This window comes from Gopherus evgoodei, chromosome 2 (genome assembly GCF_007399415.2).
Source record: "Gopherus evgoodei ecotype Sinaloan lineage chromosome 2, rGopEvg1_v1.p, whole genome shotgun sequence".
Taxonomy (NCBI): Eukaryota; Metazoa; Chordata; order Testudines; family Testudinidae; genus Gopherus; species Gopherus evgoodei.
Genome location: NC_044323.1, coordinates 4,046,478 through 4,067,181, shown reverse-complemented (window position 1 = coordinate 4,067,181; position 20,704 = coordinate 4,046,478). Strand labels below are relative to the sequence as shown.

General features: G+C 46.9%; 1 protein-coding gene across 1 annotated transcript in view; it reads left to right on the top strand.

The window, feature by feature from the left end:
- Positions 1–20,704, top strand: part of PTH1R (parathyroid hormone 1 receptor) — a 170,043-nt gene that overhangs the window by 128,967 nt on the left and 20,372 nt on the right. Inside the window, exons 5-7 of the mRNA XM_030549838.1 lie at positions 7,763–7,857; positions 10,742–10,928; positions 14,739–14,892. Coding sequence (XP_030405698.1) covers positions 7,763–7,857; positions 10,742–10,928; positions 14,739–14,892 — 436 coding nt within the window. The remainder of the gene's footprint in view (positions 1–7,762; positions 7,858–10,741; positions 10,929–14,738; positions 14,893–20,704) is intronic.

Here is a 20,704-nt window from a genome sequence, read left to right as displayed (position 1 = left end):
TACTAACACCTCCTTATCTTTGCTGGAAATACCTCGCCTGATGCATCCTAAAACCGCATTAGCTTTTTTAACGGCCATATCACATTGGTGGCTCATAGTCATCCTGTGATCAACCAATACCCCAAGGTCCTTCTCCTCCTCTGTTGCTTCCAACTGATGTGTCCCCAATCTATAACTAAAATTCTTATTATTAATCCCTAAGTGCATGACCTTGCACTTTTCACTATTAAATTTCATCCTATTACTATTACTCCAGTTTACAAGGTCATCCAGATCTTCCTGTATGATATCCCGGTCCTTCTCTGTGTTAGCAATACCCCCCAGATTTGTGTCATCCGCAAACTTTATTAGCACATTCCTGCTTTTTGTGCCAAGGTCAGTAATAAAAAGGTTAAATAAGATTGGTCCCAAAACCGATCTTTGAGGAACTCCATTAGTAACCTCCTTCCAGCCTGACAGTTCACCCTTCAGTATGACCCGTTGTAGTCTCCCCTTTAACCAGTTCCTTATCCACCTTTCAATTTTCATATTGATCCCCATCTTTTCCAATTTGACTAATAATTCCGCATGTGGAACCGTGTCAAATGCCTTACTGAAATCGAGGTAAATCAGGTCTACTGCATTTCCTTTGTCTAAATAATCTGTCACCTTCTCAAAGAAGGAGATCAGGTTGGTTTGGCATGATCTACCTTTAGTAAAACCATGTTGTAATTTGTCCCAATTACCATTGATCTCAATGTCCTTAACTACTTTCTCCTTCAAAATTTTTTCCAGGACCTTACATACTACAGATGTCAAACTAACAGGCCTATAGTTACTTGGATCACTCTTTCTCCCTTTCTTAAAGATAGGAACTATGTTAGCAATTCTCCAGTCATAGGGTACAACCCCTGAGTTTACCGATTCATTAAAAATTCTCGCTAACGGGCTTGCAATTTCATGCGCCAGTTCCTTTAATATTCTCAGATGAAGATTGCCCGGGCCCTCCAATTTTGTCCCATTAAGCTGTTCAAGTTTGGCTTCTACCTCAGATGTGGTAATATCCACCTCCATATCCTCATTCCCATTTGTCATCCTTCCATTACCCCTAAGCTCCTCATTAGCCTTATTAAAGACTGAGGCAAACCCTCCCTAAAAAAAAGCCGTGGGGAAGGGAAACAGTGCGGACCAACATCATAGGTTCAGTTCTGCCTGGAAACATCATCCCAGCAACATGGCCCATCAGAGGGCATAACCATAACCCAGCCAACCCTGTCTTCATCCATGGCCGCTTGTTTATAACGTGGTGGCTTCTCTGCTCCCAAGGAAATTGGAGTCCCATGCCAGGCACGATGGGAAAAGCAGAGAGTGTGCCAGTGCTGCTTTATCCAAACAGCATTGTTTAAAACAAAGTTGTTTTCCAGCCTGGAGCTTTGGAGCTCCTTGGTATCTTCTCAACAATGGCATGATTTGTATGGCCTACAAAGTGGCTGAATTCGAGGTACTAATAAATAGGTGTTACAGATTTCACAGCCGCACTTTATATTCCAGTGCTGGTTGTATACGGTTAATACATGATGAATAGATGTTTTAATAAATGGTTAATCAATTCAGTCCAACAGCTCAAAACATGTCTATGGCCACCATAGTGCCTTCTACTGTAGTGCTGATGGTCTATAACACATGCCTCTTGTGTCTAGAACATGCTGAGAACATCTGTTGGTCATAGGAGAGGCAGTGTGGCCCAGTGGATAGAGAGTGGGACTCAGGAGACCTGGGTTCTATTCCCAGTTCTGTCACTGGCCTGCTGGGTGACCCTGGACAAGTCACTTCCTCGCTCCAGGCCTCAGTTTGCTCAACTGTAAAATGGGGATGATGATACTGACTGTCTTTGCAAAGTGCTTTGCAATCTATGGAGGGAAAGCGCTGTGTAAGAGCTGTATGGGGATGCTGTGAAGGCTAAAAGTATAACTGAGTTCAAAAAAGAATTAGATAAGTTAATGGAGGACAGGTCCATCTATGGCTATTAGCCAAGATGGTCAGGGACACAGCCCCATGCTTTGGGTGTCCCACTGCCAGATGCTGGGACTGGATCACAGAGGATCACTCAATAAATTGCCTCTGAAGCATCTGACACTGGCCACTGTCAGAAGACAGGATACTGGGCTCAGGGCCGGTGCAACCATTTAGGCGGACTAGGCAGTTGCCTAGGGCGCCGAGATTTGAGGGCACCAAAAAGCGCCCCAAAATTTTTTTTAAATGGTTGAGCAGCTGCTGCTGCTGGGACAGAGAGGGAGTCTGAGCTGCCGGCGGTAGCCGGCAGCCCAGGGTGTCCCCCGGGTCAGCACGCCGCCGAGGCAGCTGGCAGCCCAGGGTGTCCCCCGGGTCAGGGCGCCTCCGCAGCAGCCAGCAGCCCAGGGTGTCCCCCGGGTCAGGGCACCGCCGCGGCAGCTGGCAACCCAGGGTGCCCCCGGGTCAGGGCGCCGCCGTGGCAGCTGGTAGTCCAGGGTGTACACTGGGTCAGGGTGCCTCCACGGCAGCCCGCTGTCCAGGGTGTCCCCTGAGTCAGGGCGCCTCTGCGGCAGCCCGCAGCCCAGGGTGTCCCCCGGGTCAGGGCGCCTCCGCGGCAGCCGGCAGCCCAGGGTGTCCCCTGGGTCAGGGCGCCTCCATGGCAGCCCGCAGCCCAGGGTGTCCCCTGGGTCAGTGCGCCGCCCCAGCAGCCGGCAGCCCAGGGCGGGGGTCCCCTGGCCCAGGGAAACCCCGGGCTGCCGGCTGCTGCAGAGGCGCACTGACCCTGGGTCAGGGCGCTGCTGTGGCAGCCAGCAGTCCAGGGTGTCCAGAGGGGGTGGCAGGCAGCTCCCGTGAAGCTGCCGCAGTCGTGCCTGCTGACGGTCGGCTGCTCGCGCGGCTCTGGTGGACCTCCCGCAGACACGACTGCTGCAGCTCCACCGGAGCCGCAGGACCAGCGCACAGGGCGGCGAAATTGCCGTCCGCCTAGGGCACTCAAAACTCTAGCACCGGTCCTGACTGGGCTAGGTGGTCCATTGATCTGACCCAGTAGAGCCGTTCTTATGCACTATTATTATTTATTAATCATGTATAAATGGAACCTTAATAGCCCATGTGACTGATTTAATCATTGCTATTTGTATACTAAAATTTCATCTAAGCATCTCGAAGTACTTAACGAGTGCTAGTGAATTAAGCCTTACCCCTGCAAAGAGGGACTGTCTCCCCCTTTGACCGATCTGGGGACTCACACGCAAAGGGCCAAAATGTTCAAACTTAGGTACCTAAAACCAGACACTTGAGGGACCAGATCCCTAACTAATGTCAATCAATTTAGCTTCATGGAAAGCAGTGGAGTTACGCTACTTTATACCAAACTGAGGGACTGGTTCCTAAATCCCTATGTAACAGACGGTCTGATCTGGGAGGTGCCAAGTATGCACAGCTCCTATCCAAATCTATGGGGCATGAGGGGTCTCAGGACTGTGCGGGAGAGAGGCAGTTCCTGTGGGAATTGGGCAATTAGCTGCTGTTTGAAAATGTCCCCCAGGGCAAATTAAGTGTCTTTTTTTTTTAATATTAAAAAAATGGCTAGGAGCATTTCAGTGGCATGGGTGGCATTTGTGGCAGTCAAATGCTGTCCTCAACTAGTTTTAAGCATGTAATTGACGACATCTGAATCAGCAACTTTAACGGAGTCTGTAGATATATGGGCCAGGAAACCCTTATTGAACTCACCCTTTATAATAACCATCCCGTCTTACACAACTCCTTAAAGAGGGTTGGATCCATTTCGTCTTCTTGACCGATCCCTTGCAGAGCTATCTAAGGGCATGGCCAAGTGGAATCATTCCTCAGCCTCTGGGCTCCTAGAGCTGAATATCTCACATGCAGATATATGATGATCCTGGCCTAAATTCACACCAGCAACCTGTGATTGTAGGGCCGTGGACTGAGGCACCTCGAAGGGGCCTGCTTCAGAAAGCACTGAGCACCTGGTCTTTGAGAATCAGGCCTCTCCACAGCAACTGCAGTTGGGCATCCTAAAAATGGAGACCTCCTGGATCACTAGTCATGTCTGAAAATGTCCTCCTGTCTATCCCGCACCAGATGCTCCATATCCTACTCTTGGTGTTCCATTGGAAGACAGGGCACAATAGGTGGTGATGTTTAGTGGCTTGGTGTCTCTTCGTTGTGACATGTGTTATGCACTGTACAGGAGCGTAAAGCAATGTGAGACATCCTCAGACTCCCATATGGCGGGTCATGGGGCGGTAGGGAAAGCGGCCTTGGCAAAGCAGCTACTCCAGGTGGGCAGAGCCTTGATCCACCTCTCCCCGTGCACTGCCCAGGCGTTGGGCTCATGTAGGTTACCTCCTGCAAGAGAAGAGACGTGCCTGTGGCTTTGGCACTGGCTGCACCAGTGTGGCTTGGCGCTGGGTGGTAGGAGACTGCTGCAGAAGGAATGGCTCCCAGGCTGGGCAGGAGAGGCAGGGCCCAGACTGGAAGCCTTTCTGCTGGCTCAAGGAGGAGCAGTGTCAGCTGGCACCAGGGAAAGAGCCCTGACTTCCTCCTGGGAGGATGTCCCAGAGATACAGCCATGCCTCGCACAGCTAAGTGAAGGGAAGGTCTCATGGGTAGAACCATGCCCATCCTCTCTTGCCAGAAGACAGAGCCCAGGTACAAGGCTACATTAGGGCTCGCTTGCTGGAAAGAAGATCAGGCATTGGCAGAAGCCAGTGGAGGCAGTAACAGGGATGCAGATAGAGATGGGACCAGGGCATACCACAATTCCACATCGCCCCCTCCTGGGATAACACACAGCAGGATGCATTGCTGCTGGGGGAAGTGGACAGGAGCCCATCAGAGCCAGCAGCCTGGAATCTGCCCCATTTGAATACACGTCCAAATGCCCTCCAGAATTTGCTACTCCGCCTTGGAAAACAGTCGTCCGGGTGATGCCAAGGTACCCAATCGCCTCTCCATGAGGCCCTGGCTGAGGCAGGCTTGCTTTGGCCATGCCCACAGCAGTGTGCTAATTAGGTGTGGCCAAGGCAGAGTTTCATTTGAAACAAGCGCACTAGTGTGGCCCGGGGGGACATGATGTTTCCCACTCAATTTCCATCCCCCCATCACCACCCAGCTCTTAGGTGAGAGAGGAGAGCAATGTCTGTTTTTTGAAGACAAACATGGCACGGCCTGGGGTGCAAGAACATAACCATGAATGTGAAACTGTTTTCGTGGCCAAATAAATCCCAGAACAAATGCCGCAATGCGAGCCACTGCTTCTTGAGCTCTGGGCTGTGATCTACCATCCTTGAGAGCTGACCTTTCCCAGACCATTGCTGTTTGATCGCAATATCTGGGGCTTTTCTGAAAGCTCCAGCTCCTGGAGTCAGGTGATTAGGTGAGACTCTTGGCTTTTATTTTGGAAAAAGGCTAAGTTTGTAGCCGTGATGATTGTGGAGAAGAGCTTGAAAACACAGAGGTGCAAACCAAGAGGCAACCAAACAGAACCTCACGTTTATTATTTTTAAAACCCTGGTGATTCTTTTAAACCAGTCTCGTGATTTAGAGGGACACGACTCGTGAGTGTCAGGTGGCTGGGGTTAGCGATGCTAAGCTGATCTTTTAACGATGTGTTCAGAGTCAGATAGAGCGAGCACCAGGGAAAGAGCCTGGTGTATTGTACAGAGGGGAAGGATGGCCTAGTGGGTAGCAAACTGAACTGGGACTTGGGCTAGGCTGTGAATAGGAAAGTGCAGGGGGCCTCAAAATCTGTCCCCATTACAGGAACACCAGTCCTTGCACTCCCTGAACACAAGGACTGCGGCAAGCTAGTGATGGGATGGGGCGGAGCAAAGGATGGGGACGCACCAGCCTCTCCCCAAGTGCACTGTGCCCTTTCATAGATCGCTCTGAGCAGTGTCCTGGGACCGTCTGGTTTAAATCAATGAGGGTGGTTCTGAGAACTGTCTCTGGGGCAGTGTATCCCTGCCTCCCACCGCCACGGTTCAGCACTCAGTCAGGGGACTGTATTCTGCTGGCAAGGGAACAGTTCCCATGATCCAACAGGTCTCTTCCTACATGTCTGTGAGCCTAGCAATCTGTTTTCCCATGATGCCTCTGTGTTACCTGAACTTCATTTTTTTTCCTATGCTTGCAAGTGTGTGCACATGTTTATGCATGCACGTATGTGTGTGTGTGATTGTATGTGTGTGTGTGCGCGCACACATGCGTGCATGTGTGTTCGGCACCTTTGTGTCACCATCATTTCAAAGGAGGGCCCAACGTGCTTAAACAGAAACATTAACCATGTGCTTTAGAATGTCTACTGGCCCATCAGAAGGTCCCTTTTGGAAGCATAGTCAGCGCTGCTACAATGCAGCCATTGTTTGATGGGGACGTGGGTGTTTCCACTTAAAATTCTGAATGGGGAAGGAGAAAGGATTTTGATCCGCCTGCTTGGCGTAGTAATTCTTCACCACCATGATCCCGTTTTGGAGCACAAGCCTTTGTGGTGGATGCAAACACATGTTTCAGCACAGCCAGGATACCCAGCTTCATTGGGGAAGAAGCAAGTTAGACCCCTTATGGAGCCTTCTCTTTCAAAATGTGCAGTCTGTTTGTATCGTTTGCCTCCTGCAGCCACTGCTTGAAAAACAAAAAAAGAACAGTGGTAAGCCTGGTGCTCCGCCAGAGGAAACCACAAGGACATATTCCCAGGGCTGGGTATTCTGATGTAATAGGGCTTGAGGTTAGCATTCTAGTGTGGCATTTCTAGCCCCAGATCAAAATCAGAACTGTCATTCTGAGCCCAGCATTACTAATGTTAATGAAACTCTGGGGCTGGGGGAGGGAGGAGGAAGAAAAATGCTGAATTGGTTGGTTTCTTCCTGAGTTTATTTCTCTGTTCAGAAGACGAAATGATGATCTCTCATGTTGGTAGATGTTTTAACCTTGCTAAAGCTGATATTCAAACCTGCGACAGATATGTTCCTTTCTTGGGAGAATGGAGATAGGCCCCCGGCTGACTCCCTGCAAGAGAAGTTTCCTTGAAGCTGTGACTTAGACATTGGAGGTGAAAAAGACCTCTTAAATATCTAGTCTGTACCCTTCATACAAGATTGATCTCTAGAGATCCATGCAGTTTAAAGCAGGGAGGCCTTTCTGATGAGACTTTGCAAACCAAAGTCTTGCATGGACAATAATGATCCTTAGGCACTTCCGAAAGAACAGGTGCTTTCTCTTCGCCAAATTTCTCCTCCATGCATCTTTGTGTTATGTGCTGATGCCCACCACCCCAGAGCTGGTTGCATATCACTGGTGCTGCATATCCTGTGCTAAATCCTACACGTCCTTAGTCAGGCAAAAATCGTAATGAAATCAATGAGAGTTTTGCCTGAGTAAGGGCCAGCAAAGGACGTCAGGATTTGGCCAACAGTTTTCAATCCACTTTGGGATCTTTGGGGATGAAAGATGCTGCATAAGTCCAATTTGACACACCCACATAAATCATGACTCTCCTGCAAAATTCACACTAACTTTAGGAAATAGGTGTAGCACTTTGCACGCTGTCCATGTACTCAGAAGACCACCTGATATCCTATTCCCATAAAGCACCCATTGCTTCTTTGACCTTTGTGTTTCTGTTCTCAGCAGACACAAGAGCCTGAGTCTTTATGCTACTAGCCTGCTAGCACGGTTGGGTTACAATAAAGCAGAATTCATTCTAATTTAGTACTATTTTTCCCCTTCACTATTTGTGCTGCAGGAGGTCTTTTATCGCCTCTATTTGATTTATACTGTTGGATACTCCATCTCTCTGGGATCCCTGACAGTTGCTGTCCTTATCCTGGGATACTTCAGGTAGGCGGCTCTGTTTTTCCTTTTTGGGGGGCATCAGTTTAATCACACAGGTCGTCCGGAGTGGACTGGAGGAGACTTAGGTTTTTGTCAATAGCAAAGTTCCTCCTTTTTTGTGTGTGTTTCATCTATCAGACACAGAGGCTGTTTTAATATTTGCTGGTTGGATTGTGTGTGGTGCCATTCAAACAAATCTCTTGGGGCTGGTTAGAACCCCCCCTTCCCTCAAAATCCTGATGTAATCACAGCAGGCAGACAGAGCTCGAAACCTAATGCCTCTGTCTGTGAAAGGGATACTAGCTGAATGGAGCACATAGATGCAACGGCACTGATTCTCTGGTCCCCTTGTGGTGCACAGGAAGCAGAAATAGACTCTAAGCGCCAAGGTGGGGATTCTCTCAGCATGGGGGGCATAGAGCCACCAGAGCTGGATCCTACACCTTGTCCCTGCCAGGAGAGGCCATAGCCATTTTGCTGGCCAGAATGGAAAATGTTTTCGATACTCATGAGGTGGAGCGAAACAAAGTGGCTGGCTAATTATCGGACCAAAATTGACCAATCACAGCAGAGCAAAAACTAATAATTAAATCAAGCTGAGTGGCACAGCAATCCGGCACTCCTTAGAAGTGGCCACTAGCCTTACCTGCCCCTGAAATTGGTCCATCTTCCTGCAACCTCACCTGGGCAAGGAAACTGTACCATCCTCAACCTTTGAGGACCACAGCCAGCTGGTGTAATTTAGAGCCGCCAACAGACTGCTGTAACCTGCACCCAGAGCTGGTGCTGGGCAGGGAACCCAGAAATCCTGAGTTCTGATTCTGGGCCACCCCTTGGGCTGTCACTGATGACTTAGTGGGCTGTGATCATGACAGGCAGTGTCAGGCAGCAGCAGTGGGAGTAACCTCTCCAGGCCAACAGCAATGATGTGGCTGCAGACACTCTCCCAGGCAGCACAGAACTAGCCTGTGCTAAACCACGGCTGTGCAGTACTGGGAATTGCATATGCGACCTTTGACTCTAAAAACACAGAGTCCACTCTCTGGGAAACTAAAGGGGGGGCCGTTTTATTAGCCTAGACAACAAAGGGAGCCCCATATGCGTAGCGCAGACATGCACACAGGCCAGTGTGACGCGACAAGCTCACATTGCTTTGAGACGGTGGTGAAGTTAACATGAGCTATTCGGAGATGCAGAGTGCAGCCTCTGCATGGCCATGAATCTCCTGTTTCTTACTGGAGACCTGGAGAGCTTGTTAAAACATTTAATGCTGTAACTTTGGCCCATTGAATGGAAATTCTGATTAAGCTCAGGTCTTGCGCTCGCTCATGCTCCTTCCTTCTGTTGATCGTTGGTAGAGCGGTTGTGCTCAGAGAAGTGACCGTGTTAAGGTAGCTTCTTCTTGCTCAGTAGAAATGTTCTCTCTAGTCACCCAGAGATAGGTTGACTTGTTATAGGGAGCAAAAATACACTTTTTTCCTACTATTTCTTAGAGCTGATCAGACTGTTTGGGCTGAAACAAGATTTCTGCTGGAAAATGCTGTTTCGATGAAACCAAATTTTCTCGCAAAATTGTATCGATTTCGACATTTCCTTTTGAAAAAAAATTCAGGGGGAAAAACCATTTGAAAACATCAGACCTCCCACTTTGACGTATCCAGAACAAAAAAATTGAAAAAAGCACCACTTTGGGTTTCAAAATTTACTCCGTTTGGTGTTAAAATTAGTATTTTTCAATCATTTCAAAAGGATAAAAATAAAATGGTTGATTGTCCCAGAACTATGTTTCATAGTTTGATTTAGCAATTATAGTTGTTGAAATTTTGGCATTTTGTCCTAATGGGGGATGATTTTTTTGTTTTCAAAATCTCAGGTTTTTTCACTGGGCAGAAAGTCCATTTTCCAACCAGCTCTCCTATTGATATCTCTTTGCCCTGGAGAGCCTACACCATGCCACAGGAGTGCGCTGGATTCTATTCTGGCTCACATATCATCCAGAGATTCATTAATTAAATTTCAGTCTCAGGAACAAATCCTGCTTTTACTCAGACCTGTACAAATCCATTTAGCAGTCTGTGTATCATGGTGGGCCTAGAGGCTTTAAATAGAGGAAAATACCAAGGAATAGTAATTGCTATTGTCTCAAGGCGCCCTTGCCCCCATTAAAACCCATAATCTTAAAAACAAACTTAGATTCTTTCATTTCACTGGAGCTGGGGATTTCAAAGGATATAAACTCAGAGGCGCTCTCAGCGCTAGCTACACAAGCAAGATCACTTCTTACACTTCTACAGTGTAATGGATCCCAAAGTGCTTTACAATCTGTATTCAGAGATCACTGTCACTGCAATGCAGCCACCTCTGGTGTGGAGCTCAGCAGCAGTTTAACCATGCCCAGCAACACTACACAACAGGAAGGGAAGTAGAATATTGTATCTCATTGAAGCTGAAGAGGGAATCTAGCCAGATAAGATGTAATTATTTACACAGGGACAAACAACCCTGTGCCACAAATGACCACAATTCTCTTGGGCCTAATTTTACATCTTACCTGCAGGGTGTATAATTGAGTGTGACATCTCAGGGACCTTTAAACCCATCCCCCATACTTTAGTCTTGCGGGGGCACCTTAGCCCACCCGATTGCAAGGTCAGTTGCCTCTGTGACTTTTGTTCAGCCTCTGACCAATCGCCAGGGTTACGCAAGGGGTGAATTTGCACTGGAATGGGACTGTGGCTTAGCTTTGGGTCACTGTAGGGGCACAGCATTCCTGAGAGAAGAGGTGTGATGGGGTATCAGCGCTGTCCCCATGATGCGAGTAGGAAGCACAGCTGAGCTTGAATAGGCCCAGTTCGACTTCCAATCCTGTGTCTCCCCTCCCCACTTCCAGGCGTTTGCACTGCACAAGGAACTACATCCACATGCACCTGTTTGTCTCCTTCATGCTGAGAGCAGTCAGCATCTTTGTGAAGGACGCGGTCCTGTACTCCGGGTCAGCACTAGAGGAGATGGAGCATCTGCCTGAAGAAGACTTCATGTCCGTTACCGAGGTCCCCACAGCAGATAAGTCGCAGTTTGTGAGTACTGCTGTATGGCCGGTTACGTCTTACCTCTCCCTCTTGTGTGGCTCACTCTGGGTACGCTGGTGATCTGGGGCCTTATCCACTTCCTGCCTTTTCCCCAGTGGGAGACTGAGACATCTGACCCCTCGTCCCCACCTAGTAAACCACAACGTCTTCCTCATCCGCTCTTACACCTTCCCTTGAACCCAGCCCACGGTCTATATGCAATGACCCAAAAGAACCATCTGATCTGCCTGACCAGTGCAAGTTCTTCACCCCCAGTCATCCCAGGTAACAGCAGAGCTAGGGTTTGGGGCCATTCCCAGCACCCTTATGTGGAAAGATGGGCACCTCCTCTTTAAAGAACAACGTCAGGGCCCCGTTGTACAAAGGGTACGTTTACACAGCCCACGGAAGCGAGCCTGAGAGCCCAGGTGGACAGACTTGGGTTTGTAGGGCTAATGCTACTAAGCCATAGAGATGTTGCAGCTCTGGCTACCACTCAGGGCTCTGCAGCCTCAGCAGAGGGTGGGTTTCAGAGGCTGAACTCCAGTCCGAGCTGCAACTTAAAAGTGCTGTCTAGCACCGTAGCACCTGCCCAGGTCTATCGACCTGGGCTTAGAGGCTTGCTGCCGTGAGCTGCCACAGGATGAGTTAATATACTCTTAGCGGCTGGGGAGAGACTCCCTTTTTCAACAATATCTCTGCCTCCATTCCACCAGATATGTCAGCACATAAGTTTCCCAACATGTCGTTCTCCCACCAGAGTATATCACTAAATGATTTTCCGCTCGGCAACTCGTCTCAAAATAAACAATGCAGACATCACTCAGCGGCCATTTCTAGGCCATCTCACACTCCTGTGGCAGAGACTTGGAGACAGATTCCATTGTCACCTCTACATGTTGACTTTCACCATAATTGGCTGTCCCCATTGTAGTTTATTACTATTAAGTATTGATATGTTTCTGGTAGAACCCATAATGTGCAAAGGGGAGGGATAGCTCAGTGGTTTGAGGATTGGCCTGCTAAACTCAGGGTTGTGAGTTCATAGATTCATAGACTCCAGGACTGGAAGGGACCTCGAGAGGTCATCGAGTCCAGTCCCCTGCCCTCATGGCAGGACCAAATACTGTCTAGACCATCCCTGATAGACATTTATCTAACCTACTCTTAAATATCTCCAGAGATGGGGATTCCACAACCTCCCTAGGTAATTTATTCCAGTGTTTAACTACCCTGACAGTTAGGAACTTTTTCCTAATGTCCAACCTAAATCTCCCTTGCTGCAGTTTAAGCCCATTGCTTCTTGTTCTATCATTAGAGGCTAAGGTGAACAAGTTTTCTCCCTCCTCCTGATGACATCCTTTTAGATACCTGAAAACTGCTATCATGTCCCCTCTCAGTCTTCTCTTTTCCAAACTAAATAAACCCAATTCTTTCAGCCTTCCTTCATAGGTCATGTTCTCAAGACCTTTAATCATTCTTGTTTTTCTTCTCTGGACCCTGTCCAATTTCTCCACATCTTTCTTGAAATGCAGTGCCCAGAACTGGATGCAATACTCCAGTTGAGGCCTAACCAGTGCAGAGTAGAGTGGAAGAATGACTTCTCGTGTCTTGTTTACAACACACCTGTTAATGCATCCCAGAATCACATTTGCTTTTTTTGCAACAATATCATACTGTTCACTCATATTTAGCTTGTGGTCCACCATGACCCCTAGATCTCTTTCTGCCATACTCCTTCCTAGACAGTCTCTTCCCATTCTATATGTGTGAAAGTGATTGTTCCTTCCTAAGTGGAGCACTTTGCATTTGTCTTTATTGAACTTCATCTGGTTTACCTCAGACCATTTCTCCAATTTGTCCAGATCATTTTGAATTTTGACCCTGTCCTCCAAAGCAGTTGCAATTCCTCCCAGTTTGGTATCATCTGCAAACGTAATAAGCGTACTTTCTATGCCAACATCTAAGTCATTGATGAAGATATTGAACAGAGCCGGTCCCAAAACAGACCCCTGCAGAACCCCACTTGTTATATCTTTCCAGCAGGATTGGGAGCCATTAATAACTACTCTCTGAGTATGGTTATCCAGCCACTTATGCACCCATCTTACAGTAGCCCCATCTAAATTGTATTTGCCTAGTTTATCGATAAGGATATCATGTGAGACCTTATCAAATGCCTTACTACAGTCTAAGTATACCACATCCACCGCTTCTCCCTCATCCACAAGACTCGTTATCCTATCAAAGAAAGCTATCAGATTGGATTGACACGATTTGTTCTTTTCAAATCCATGCTGGCTATTCCCTATCACCTTACCACCTTCCAAGTGTTTGCAGATGATTTCTTTAATTACTTGATCCATTAGTTTCCTGGGTTGTTTTTATTTCCTTTTTTAGAGATGGGCACTATATTTGCTCTTTTCCAGTCTTCTGGAATCTCTCCCATCTCCCATGATTTTCCAAAGACAATAGCTAGAGGCTCAGATACCTCCTCTATTAACTCCTTGAGTATTCTAGGATGCATTTCATCAGGCCCTGGTGACTTGCAGGCATCTAACTTTTCTAAGTGATTTTTAACTTGCTCTTTTTTCATTTTATCTTCTAAACCTACCCCCTTCCCATAAGCATTCACTATGTTACATTCCTTCAGACTTCTCAGTGAAGACCGAAACAAAGAAGTCGTTAAGCATCTCTGCCATTTCCAAGTTTCCTGTTACTGTTTCTCCCTCCTCACTGAGCAATAGGCCTACCCTTTCCTTGGTCTTCCTCTTGCTTCTAATGTAGTGATAAAAAGTCTTCTTGTTTCCCTTTATTCCCATAGCTAGTTTGAGCTCATTTTGTGCCTTTGCCTTTCTAATCTTGCCCCTGCATTCCTGTGTTGTTTGCCTATATTCATCCTTTGTAATCTGACCTAGTTTCCATTTTGATGTGTCACTGGCATAGAAGAAAGAATTGTCTGTAAAAGCAATGGGCTGACACTCGAAAATCCTGAGTAGCCCTAACCCAGGGCTTTGTGTCCTCTTGGTGAGGTGCAAAGGTGAATGGTAAATTCCATGGGGTAGATTTCAGGACCTCTCTCCTCCAGCAAGTGCATTGCAGCCCGAAGTGGGGGCACGTGTTTCTCTTCTCACCCATGTTCTCCTGAACAGTCAGGAGCTGAACACTAGGTCAGATCTCCCGTTACACTGGGATGAATCTGTAGTAGCTCCATTGATGCCAGATCCAACCCACTATCTTAAAATGAGACCTTGCTCAGGACAACCCAATGGGACTAACTACCCAACCATGTCAAATACCCCTTGGCTCTTCCATAGAGAGTTCATCTGATATCAGATTTCATGAGCTGACTTCCTTCCCACAATAAACCTTATGGGCCAGATCCTCGGCTGGTGTAAATCAGCATAGCTCCCCTCAGGTTAATGCAGTTACACCATCTGAGCATCAAGCCCTGTAAGATATTCCTCCTTATTATTCTTTGTATTGGAATAGTGCCTAGAGGTCTCAACTGCAGTCACGTGATCTAGGTCCCGTACAAGCAGGTAGCATTGGTGTCTCAACTGAAGAGCTTACTGTCTAAGGTGGAGGCAAAGTGAGTGGTAGAGGTGGGACTAGACCCCTTGCTCCCAGTCCAGGGTCCTAGCCACAACAAACCCAAGCTACTGCCTATAGAACACCCTCTGCAGAACCTTCTCCAACTTTCATGGCAACTTTTTTCTTCTCCAGCTTGTTTTCAAGCTCTCACTAGCCCATAACTATCACTGCTTCAGGTTCACACCGCATTTTTAATCTCCCTTTCTCCCTCTGCCCTCATTCCAGATGGGCTGTAAGGTCATCGTCACCTTCTTCCTGTACTTCCTGGCGACCAATTACTACTGGATCCTGGTGGAAGGGCTCTATCTCCACAGCCTCATCTTCATGGCCTTTTTCTCTGAGAAGAAGTATCTTTGGGGCTTCACGCTGTTTGGCTGGGGTGAGTCGCCGCTGCTCTCGGGGTTTTCTAAGCTGACTGTGTATTAGTGGGTGTGTGTCTGTGCAGGTCGAAGAGCAAATGGAGACGGAGTTAAAGGGCTGGGAGGTGTTGATTGAAACATCAGCCTTGAAAGCCTTATTATCTGCCCTTGTCACAAACTATCTCCCCAACATGCATTGGAGTCCTCATCAGGACACAAAGGAGCAGTGGAGATGCTCCATGGACAATCCTCCAGTCTGCCTCACTACATGAGGGCAGCTGGATCCATATACTAGCTGATCCACCAATCCGTCCTCTGACTTGCCCCGTCCCCTGAATTCCCGCTGTGTAGTAATGAACAGGGAATCACCCGAAAGTGCAATCTGCAGCATACAAAGGTTGCACTTCTCCTACATGAGTTCCCCAAATCCTATCCCAGGCATGTGGCAGGACCGAGTCCCTGCATGTAATATTTAATTGGATGTTTCGATCACAGATTGATCCCATGCAGAGCTGACCAGGGGTGTTCCTGGAATGGAGTGTTACAGCTGATTTCACTCTTAAATAATTCTCTGCCCTTAGAGATACAGGGGCCAGATTCTCAGCCAGTGTAAGTTGGCATGGGTGTGACACCAGCTGGGCCAGATTCCCTTGAGACTGTCAGCATCTGGGGAAATGGTTGTATAAATGGAACGTGCAGCCAGGGCTCAGGATGTTGGCTCATGGGGGGAGTCCGACACTCTGATTTCCTTCCTCTGGCCTCAGACTCTCCTGCCACCGGATTTCTCGAGTGTCCGAGCACGCAAATGGAAACCTGCAATTTGTGGGGAAGCTTTTTTTTTTTTTTTTTTTTTTTTTTTTTTTAATGCCTGGATCTTTTCTTGGAGCAGGGAGGGAGGGGAAAGGTGCTGGCAAGCCATTAGTGGAAGGCTGTTTACACACAAGTGTTTAAGAAGAGAATGTGCTTTTGTTCCCCTCTGGCACTGCCGCTGGCTTGGTGAGACAGGCAGGGACTAATGAGGTGCAGATCATTTGAGAGCAGTGCAATAACTGCCTGCAAGCGTCTGATGGGTGGAAACATCGAGGGAGAAGAGGAAATGTTTAAGACGGCGCTCACAGGTATAACGAGACATAATGGGGTGCAGTACATGAGCAAAGAAACATCCAGCAGGGAAAGCTTCTCGAGAATGATATCTATTCGAGTTTCTCACGCGAAACAGCAGAGACCTTGTTTTACAAAAATGCACTGGACTAAGCCCTGGAGAATATACTGCAGGCCACAGTCTTGCCTGGACACTGTATGCCCTTGGCCATTTCCACCTGTGGTTTCTATACCATTGGATCTTCCAACCAGCCAGATAGTCAACATTCAAGGCGTAACGTGTATGTCACTCCCACGTGGTGTGGAACTCTGTCCCCCTCTAGTGGTGGCTAAGCCACACAGCAGTTGATAAGCCTGCTACAGCTTTGCTACTGAGCTTGGCCTGTGAGCCCAGGCTGTAGTGGTTTGTGTTGAGATCCAGGGGTGTCTCAAGGGGTGTCAGCATTGCAAAGGCTATGAAAGCCTGGATTTCTCTCGTGGAAGTTGAAGAAATGATGCATTGGCTAGTGGGATTTCCAAACATCCTCTATAGGACAATTCCTCTTCCAACTGCTATTCAACTGAGAATTCTTTGGATTCACATATTTAAAAACTCTTCAAAGTACTGGAGTAGCAGAGGCACCTTACTAATTTAGTCTTATGTCTATTTTACTTCTGAGGGAATTGAACCAAATTTATGCTGCCGCTTACTATTAAACTGAAATGCTTGGTACAGAGCAGGCCTGCGAAATCATTTCCTAGTGCAAATCCTAGCAATAGGGGTGATTCAGTAGAAATAATGCCACACGTTTAGCACAAAGCAACATTGCTAATCATGCCAAAGTAGCCAAAAAAACCCAGTCAAAGGGCATCGGATCCTTTCATTAACACTTCCGATCGCTGCAGAAGTATAATCAACTTATTGAGCAGCTCACAATGCTAAAGGCACACCTATCACAACACCAATTATCCATTTGACTCCAAACATTTGTGGCTGTTTAATTAAATTCCTCTGGAATGAGAACAGATGATTTTCTCCAGTTGCATTTGGTTTTGCATTATTTGGATTAGCATGATAAAAAAAATACACATACACATGGCGTTGATAACTTTTGGGCATTCAGAAGGGGGCCCCAGTCCAGTGCCCTCTGAAGTCAGTGGAAAGACTCCAATTCAATACAGCAGGCACTGGATCCTGCCCATACCACAGTGAAGAGCAATGTAGAACCAGCGATAAATAACTGCGATGTTCACATAGGTACATAAGGGAGAAGTTTGCCCCAAGATCTGAGATCCTTTGCTTATATAACAACAAACATCTGAGGATTTGTAATACCATGGAGATTTCTAGGAAAATCCAAACTGTTCACCATAAATAAATTTATGCTGAAGGAACCAAAACACCAATTTGCTGTCTGATGTTAGATCCAAGACTTATCCGAAGGAGATTTTACAGTCCAGATCCTCAGCTGGCATAAGTTTTTGTCAATAGTGGACTTGGAATAGTTGGGTTTTCAGGTCAGCAGCAGTTATAAAAAACCGAGTAAAAAAAAAATTGTTTGGGGTTGACCCAAAAATGAGATTTTTTTTTGGAAAATTTTCAGCAAACTAAAAAAATTAAAAAAAAATTCATTTTGGGGGTCACACAGAATGTTTCATTCAGCCTGAAATCAGATGTTTTCTTTTGATTTTAAGCTTCCTTTTTTAATTTATTTTTTGCTGTTTTAAAATTCAACTGAAGGAAATTTCAAAACGGAAAGTGGTGTCAAATAAAAAAAAATATTTAAATGGATAAATTTGTGGAGGAGTTTGTCATTTTTTTTCGTCCGAAACAATCGGATGAATTCAACATGAATATGCAAAAAGTTTTGTTAACCCAAATCCCCATTTTTCACTGAAAAAAACATTTCTGCTGAAAAATTTCGCTGAGCTCTGGTCAGTAGAAAGATCTGTCCCTTCTTGTAGTAAAGAGGATACAAAGGAAGGAACTTGTTTCTTGCAGACATCTAGGGGAAAAAAAAGATTTTACTCGTGTCAATAAATTCACCAACAAGCTTTGGGTTCTCTGCAGCTGCTATTTAAAGGAAGTCCAAGGAGCATGACCAATAACTGTAGAAAATCAGACTATTTTGGTTGTATTTTATTCACAACGTTTTAATTGTCCCAGGTACCTGGACCTCATGGCACTTAGACACAATGAGGGTGAGTGCAATAGGAAAACCTAAAATAGACTGAGAGTTATTGCTGTTGGAGGAGCACAGGGAGGCACCAACCAGGACCAGAATCCCAGCGAGAGACTATCCCTGCCCCCAAAGTGATTGCAAGCGAAATGCAGAAAGGTCTGGCCCAGCTTAGAGCAGCCTTGAGGATCTCTTCAATGCCAGTGATGTTACTCAATTGCTTGTAGGCGGGGAAATGAAGAATAGCTACGCCTGCTACTGGACCAGAGGACAGGGAAGAGAGGCTCTTCTCCATACGTTGAATGCAATTATTACTATTATAGCCCAGAACACTACGGTTAACACTCCAACTAGCAGAGACACAAGATCTTTAGGGCAACCCTTACGAGCACTTCCTCCTAACGGGCTCTTTGCATGAGCAAGTGTAACCCACACACCTCCTGGGTGTGGTGTTCTGTCCCATGGCAGGGGACAGAGCAAGAGAGAGGGGTTTGCTCTCTAGCAGTAGATGCTCATTCATTGAGGTTGCAGGTTCAATTCTGGCTGCAGACAGCCTGGGTCTGTTGACATTATACAAGCGTGATGGGTGTATAATCTGCCCTTTACTGACCATGAGTGGTTTGGTGTTACAGATCACTCAGAAGATAGCACAATAGCATGGACTAGAGATGCCTCTCTAGGCCTGTGAACAGATACATTTCATCCTGGCACTCCAATGCCATCTCTCTTTCTGAACTGCAGGTAGAGTCAGGATCCTTAGCTCTTCATCATGCAGGACTCAGGGGTGTGTGTGTGTGTGGAGTCATTTTGTTCATCCAGGGGCGTCTCTTTGTTGGAATGGGGCTGGGTGGGGAGGATTTTGCCTAGCCTGAGATGTTTGCACTTTTTCCAGCTCAAGGGGAGACACCTGACTTTATAGAACCTGCATTGTACACACTGTGTGTATTGATTGGGCATGCACAGCGCATACAATGTGGATACTGTAGATGTCAATGACAGCATCGCCACCCTGTGGGACTCTACCTGTGGAATGCTGGCTACACATGCAGGGCTGGGGTGTGAGTGGACATGTGCACAAGGGAGACCAAATTGTTTTTGTGAGGTTTGCCCTTCTTGGCTGGTTCGCCAGCTGCAAGAACAGTTCATCCTCTGTGGCTTTCACTGCCAGTGCCACCTGCCAGCTGACACATACGGCCAAGTTTTTGAGCGTGTCTTCTAATTCTGGATCCTGACATTGTGCCTGGTTTTTAGAGTAGGCTGAGCGCCCACTGCTCCCACCAATGTTCCTGGAAGCTGTGGGAGCTTGGCACCACTTAAAATCAGTCCCCAGGGATCTCAGATTGGGCGTCCACGTGATGACCATAATAACTGCTGGTAGGAGAGGCCAACTGAGACCCAGCAGAAAGTGGAGTTAAAGGATCAAGGTTCTTACGATTTATAACATAGGTTTCTTTTTTTCTTTTAAATGATTTGAACAAATAGCCATGGCCTTTGGGAAGAACCTGCAAGTCCAAATTCTGTCTCTGTTACACCGATGTAAAATCGAGATGGTCAAAAAAGGGGGGGGGGGGGATTATGCAAAATGTTGTTAAAGTAATTTTCATTTTACACATTCAAAGGGGACTCCTTTCAAACTGTGTCCCATTTTGTATCAATTTTTTTTCTATTTTGAAAATATTTGTTTTCAAACTTATTTGCTTTTTAAATTTTTCATTTTCCTTTCCCCCCAATCCCACAATTTTCTTTTTCCCCCCATTTTTCTCTCCTCTCCCCCCTCCTTTTTTCCATTTTGCCATTGACAAAGAATGGGGAAGAAGAGAAGAAAAGGACAAGTAATTTAAAATCCTATTGTTTAAAAATATTGTGTTTGAAAAATGCCAACCAGCTGTAGAGTAAAGCCAGAGTAACTTCACTGAAGATAGCGGAGTTACTCCAAGCTTACACTGGGGCAGCTGAAAGTAGAATTTGGCCCACAGAGCCTGTGTCTGTATTTATTTAGTATGGCCTCAGGGATAAAGCATTGAGATAGAATTCAGGAGACTTTGGGTCTATTCTTGGCTCTGCCATTAGCCTGTGGAATAGCCTTGGTCAAGTCATTTCCCTGTTCCATGCCTCAGGTTTCCCCATCTGTAATATGGGGATAATGGTATTTACCTCATTTGTAAAGTGTTTTGAGATCCACTGCAGAACAGAGCTATATAAGAGCTAGGTCTTAATATTGTTTATTCATATTTATAAAACTCTGTGTGCCTGATCCAAACCCCATTAACGTTTGGGGAACCCATTGACTTCAATGGGTTTTGAATCAAGTTTCACAAGGTGTGTCTACACTGCAGGCAGGGGCGGCTCTATGTATTTCTCACCCCAAGCATGGCAGTGAGGCAGGCTTCGGTGGCACGCCTGCGGGAGGTCCGCTGGTAATGCGGATTCGGCGGCATGCCTGCGGGAAGTCCGCTGGTAACGCCTATTTGGTGGCACACCTGCAGGAGGTCCGCTGGTAACGCGGATTTGGCAGCATGCCTGCAGGAGGTCTGCCGGTCCCGCGCCTTCAGCGTACCCATTGCCAAATTGC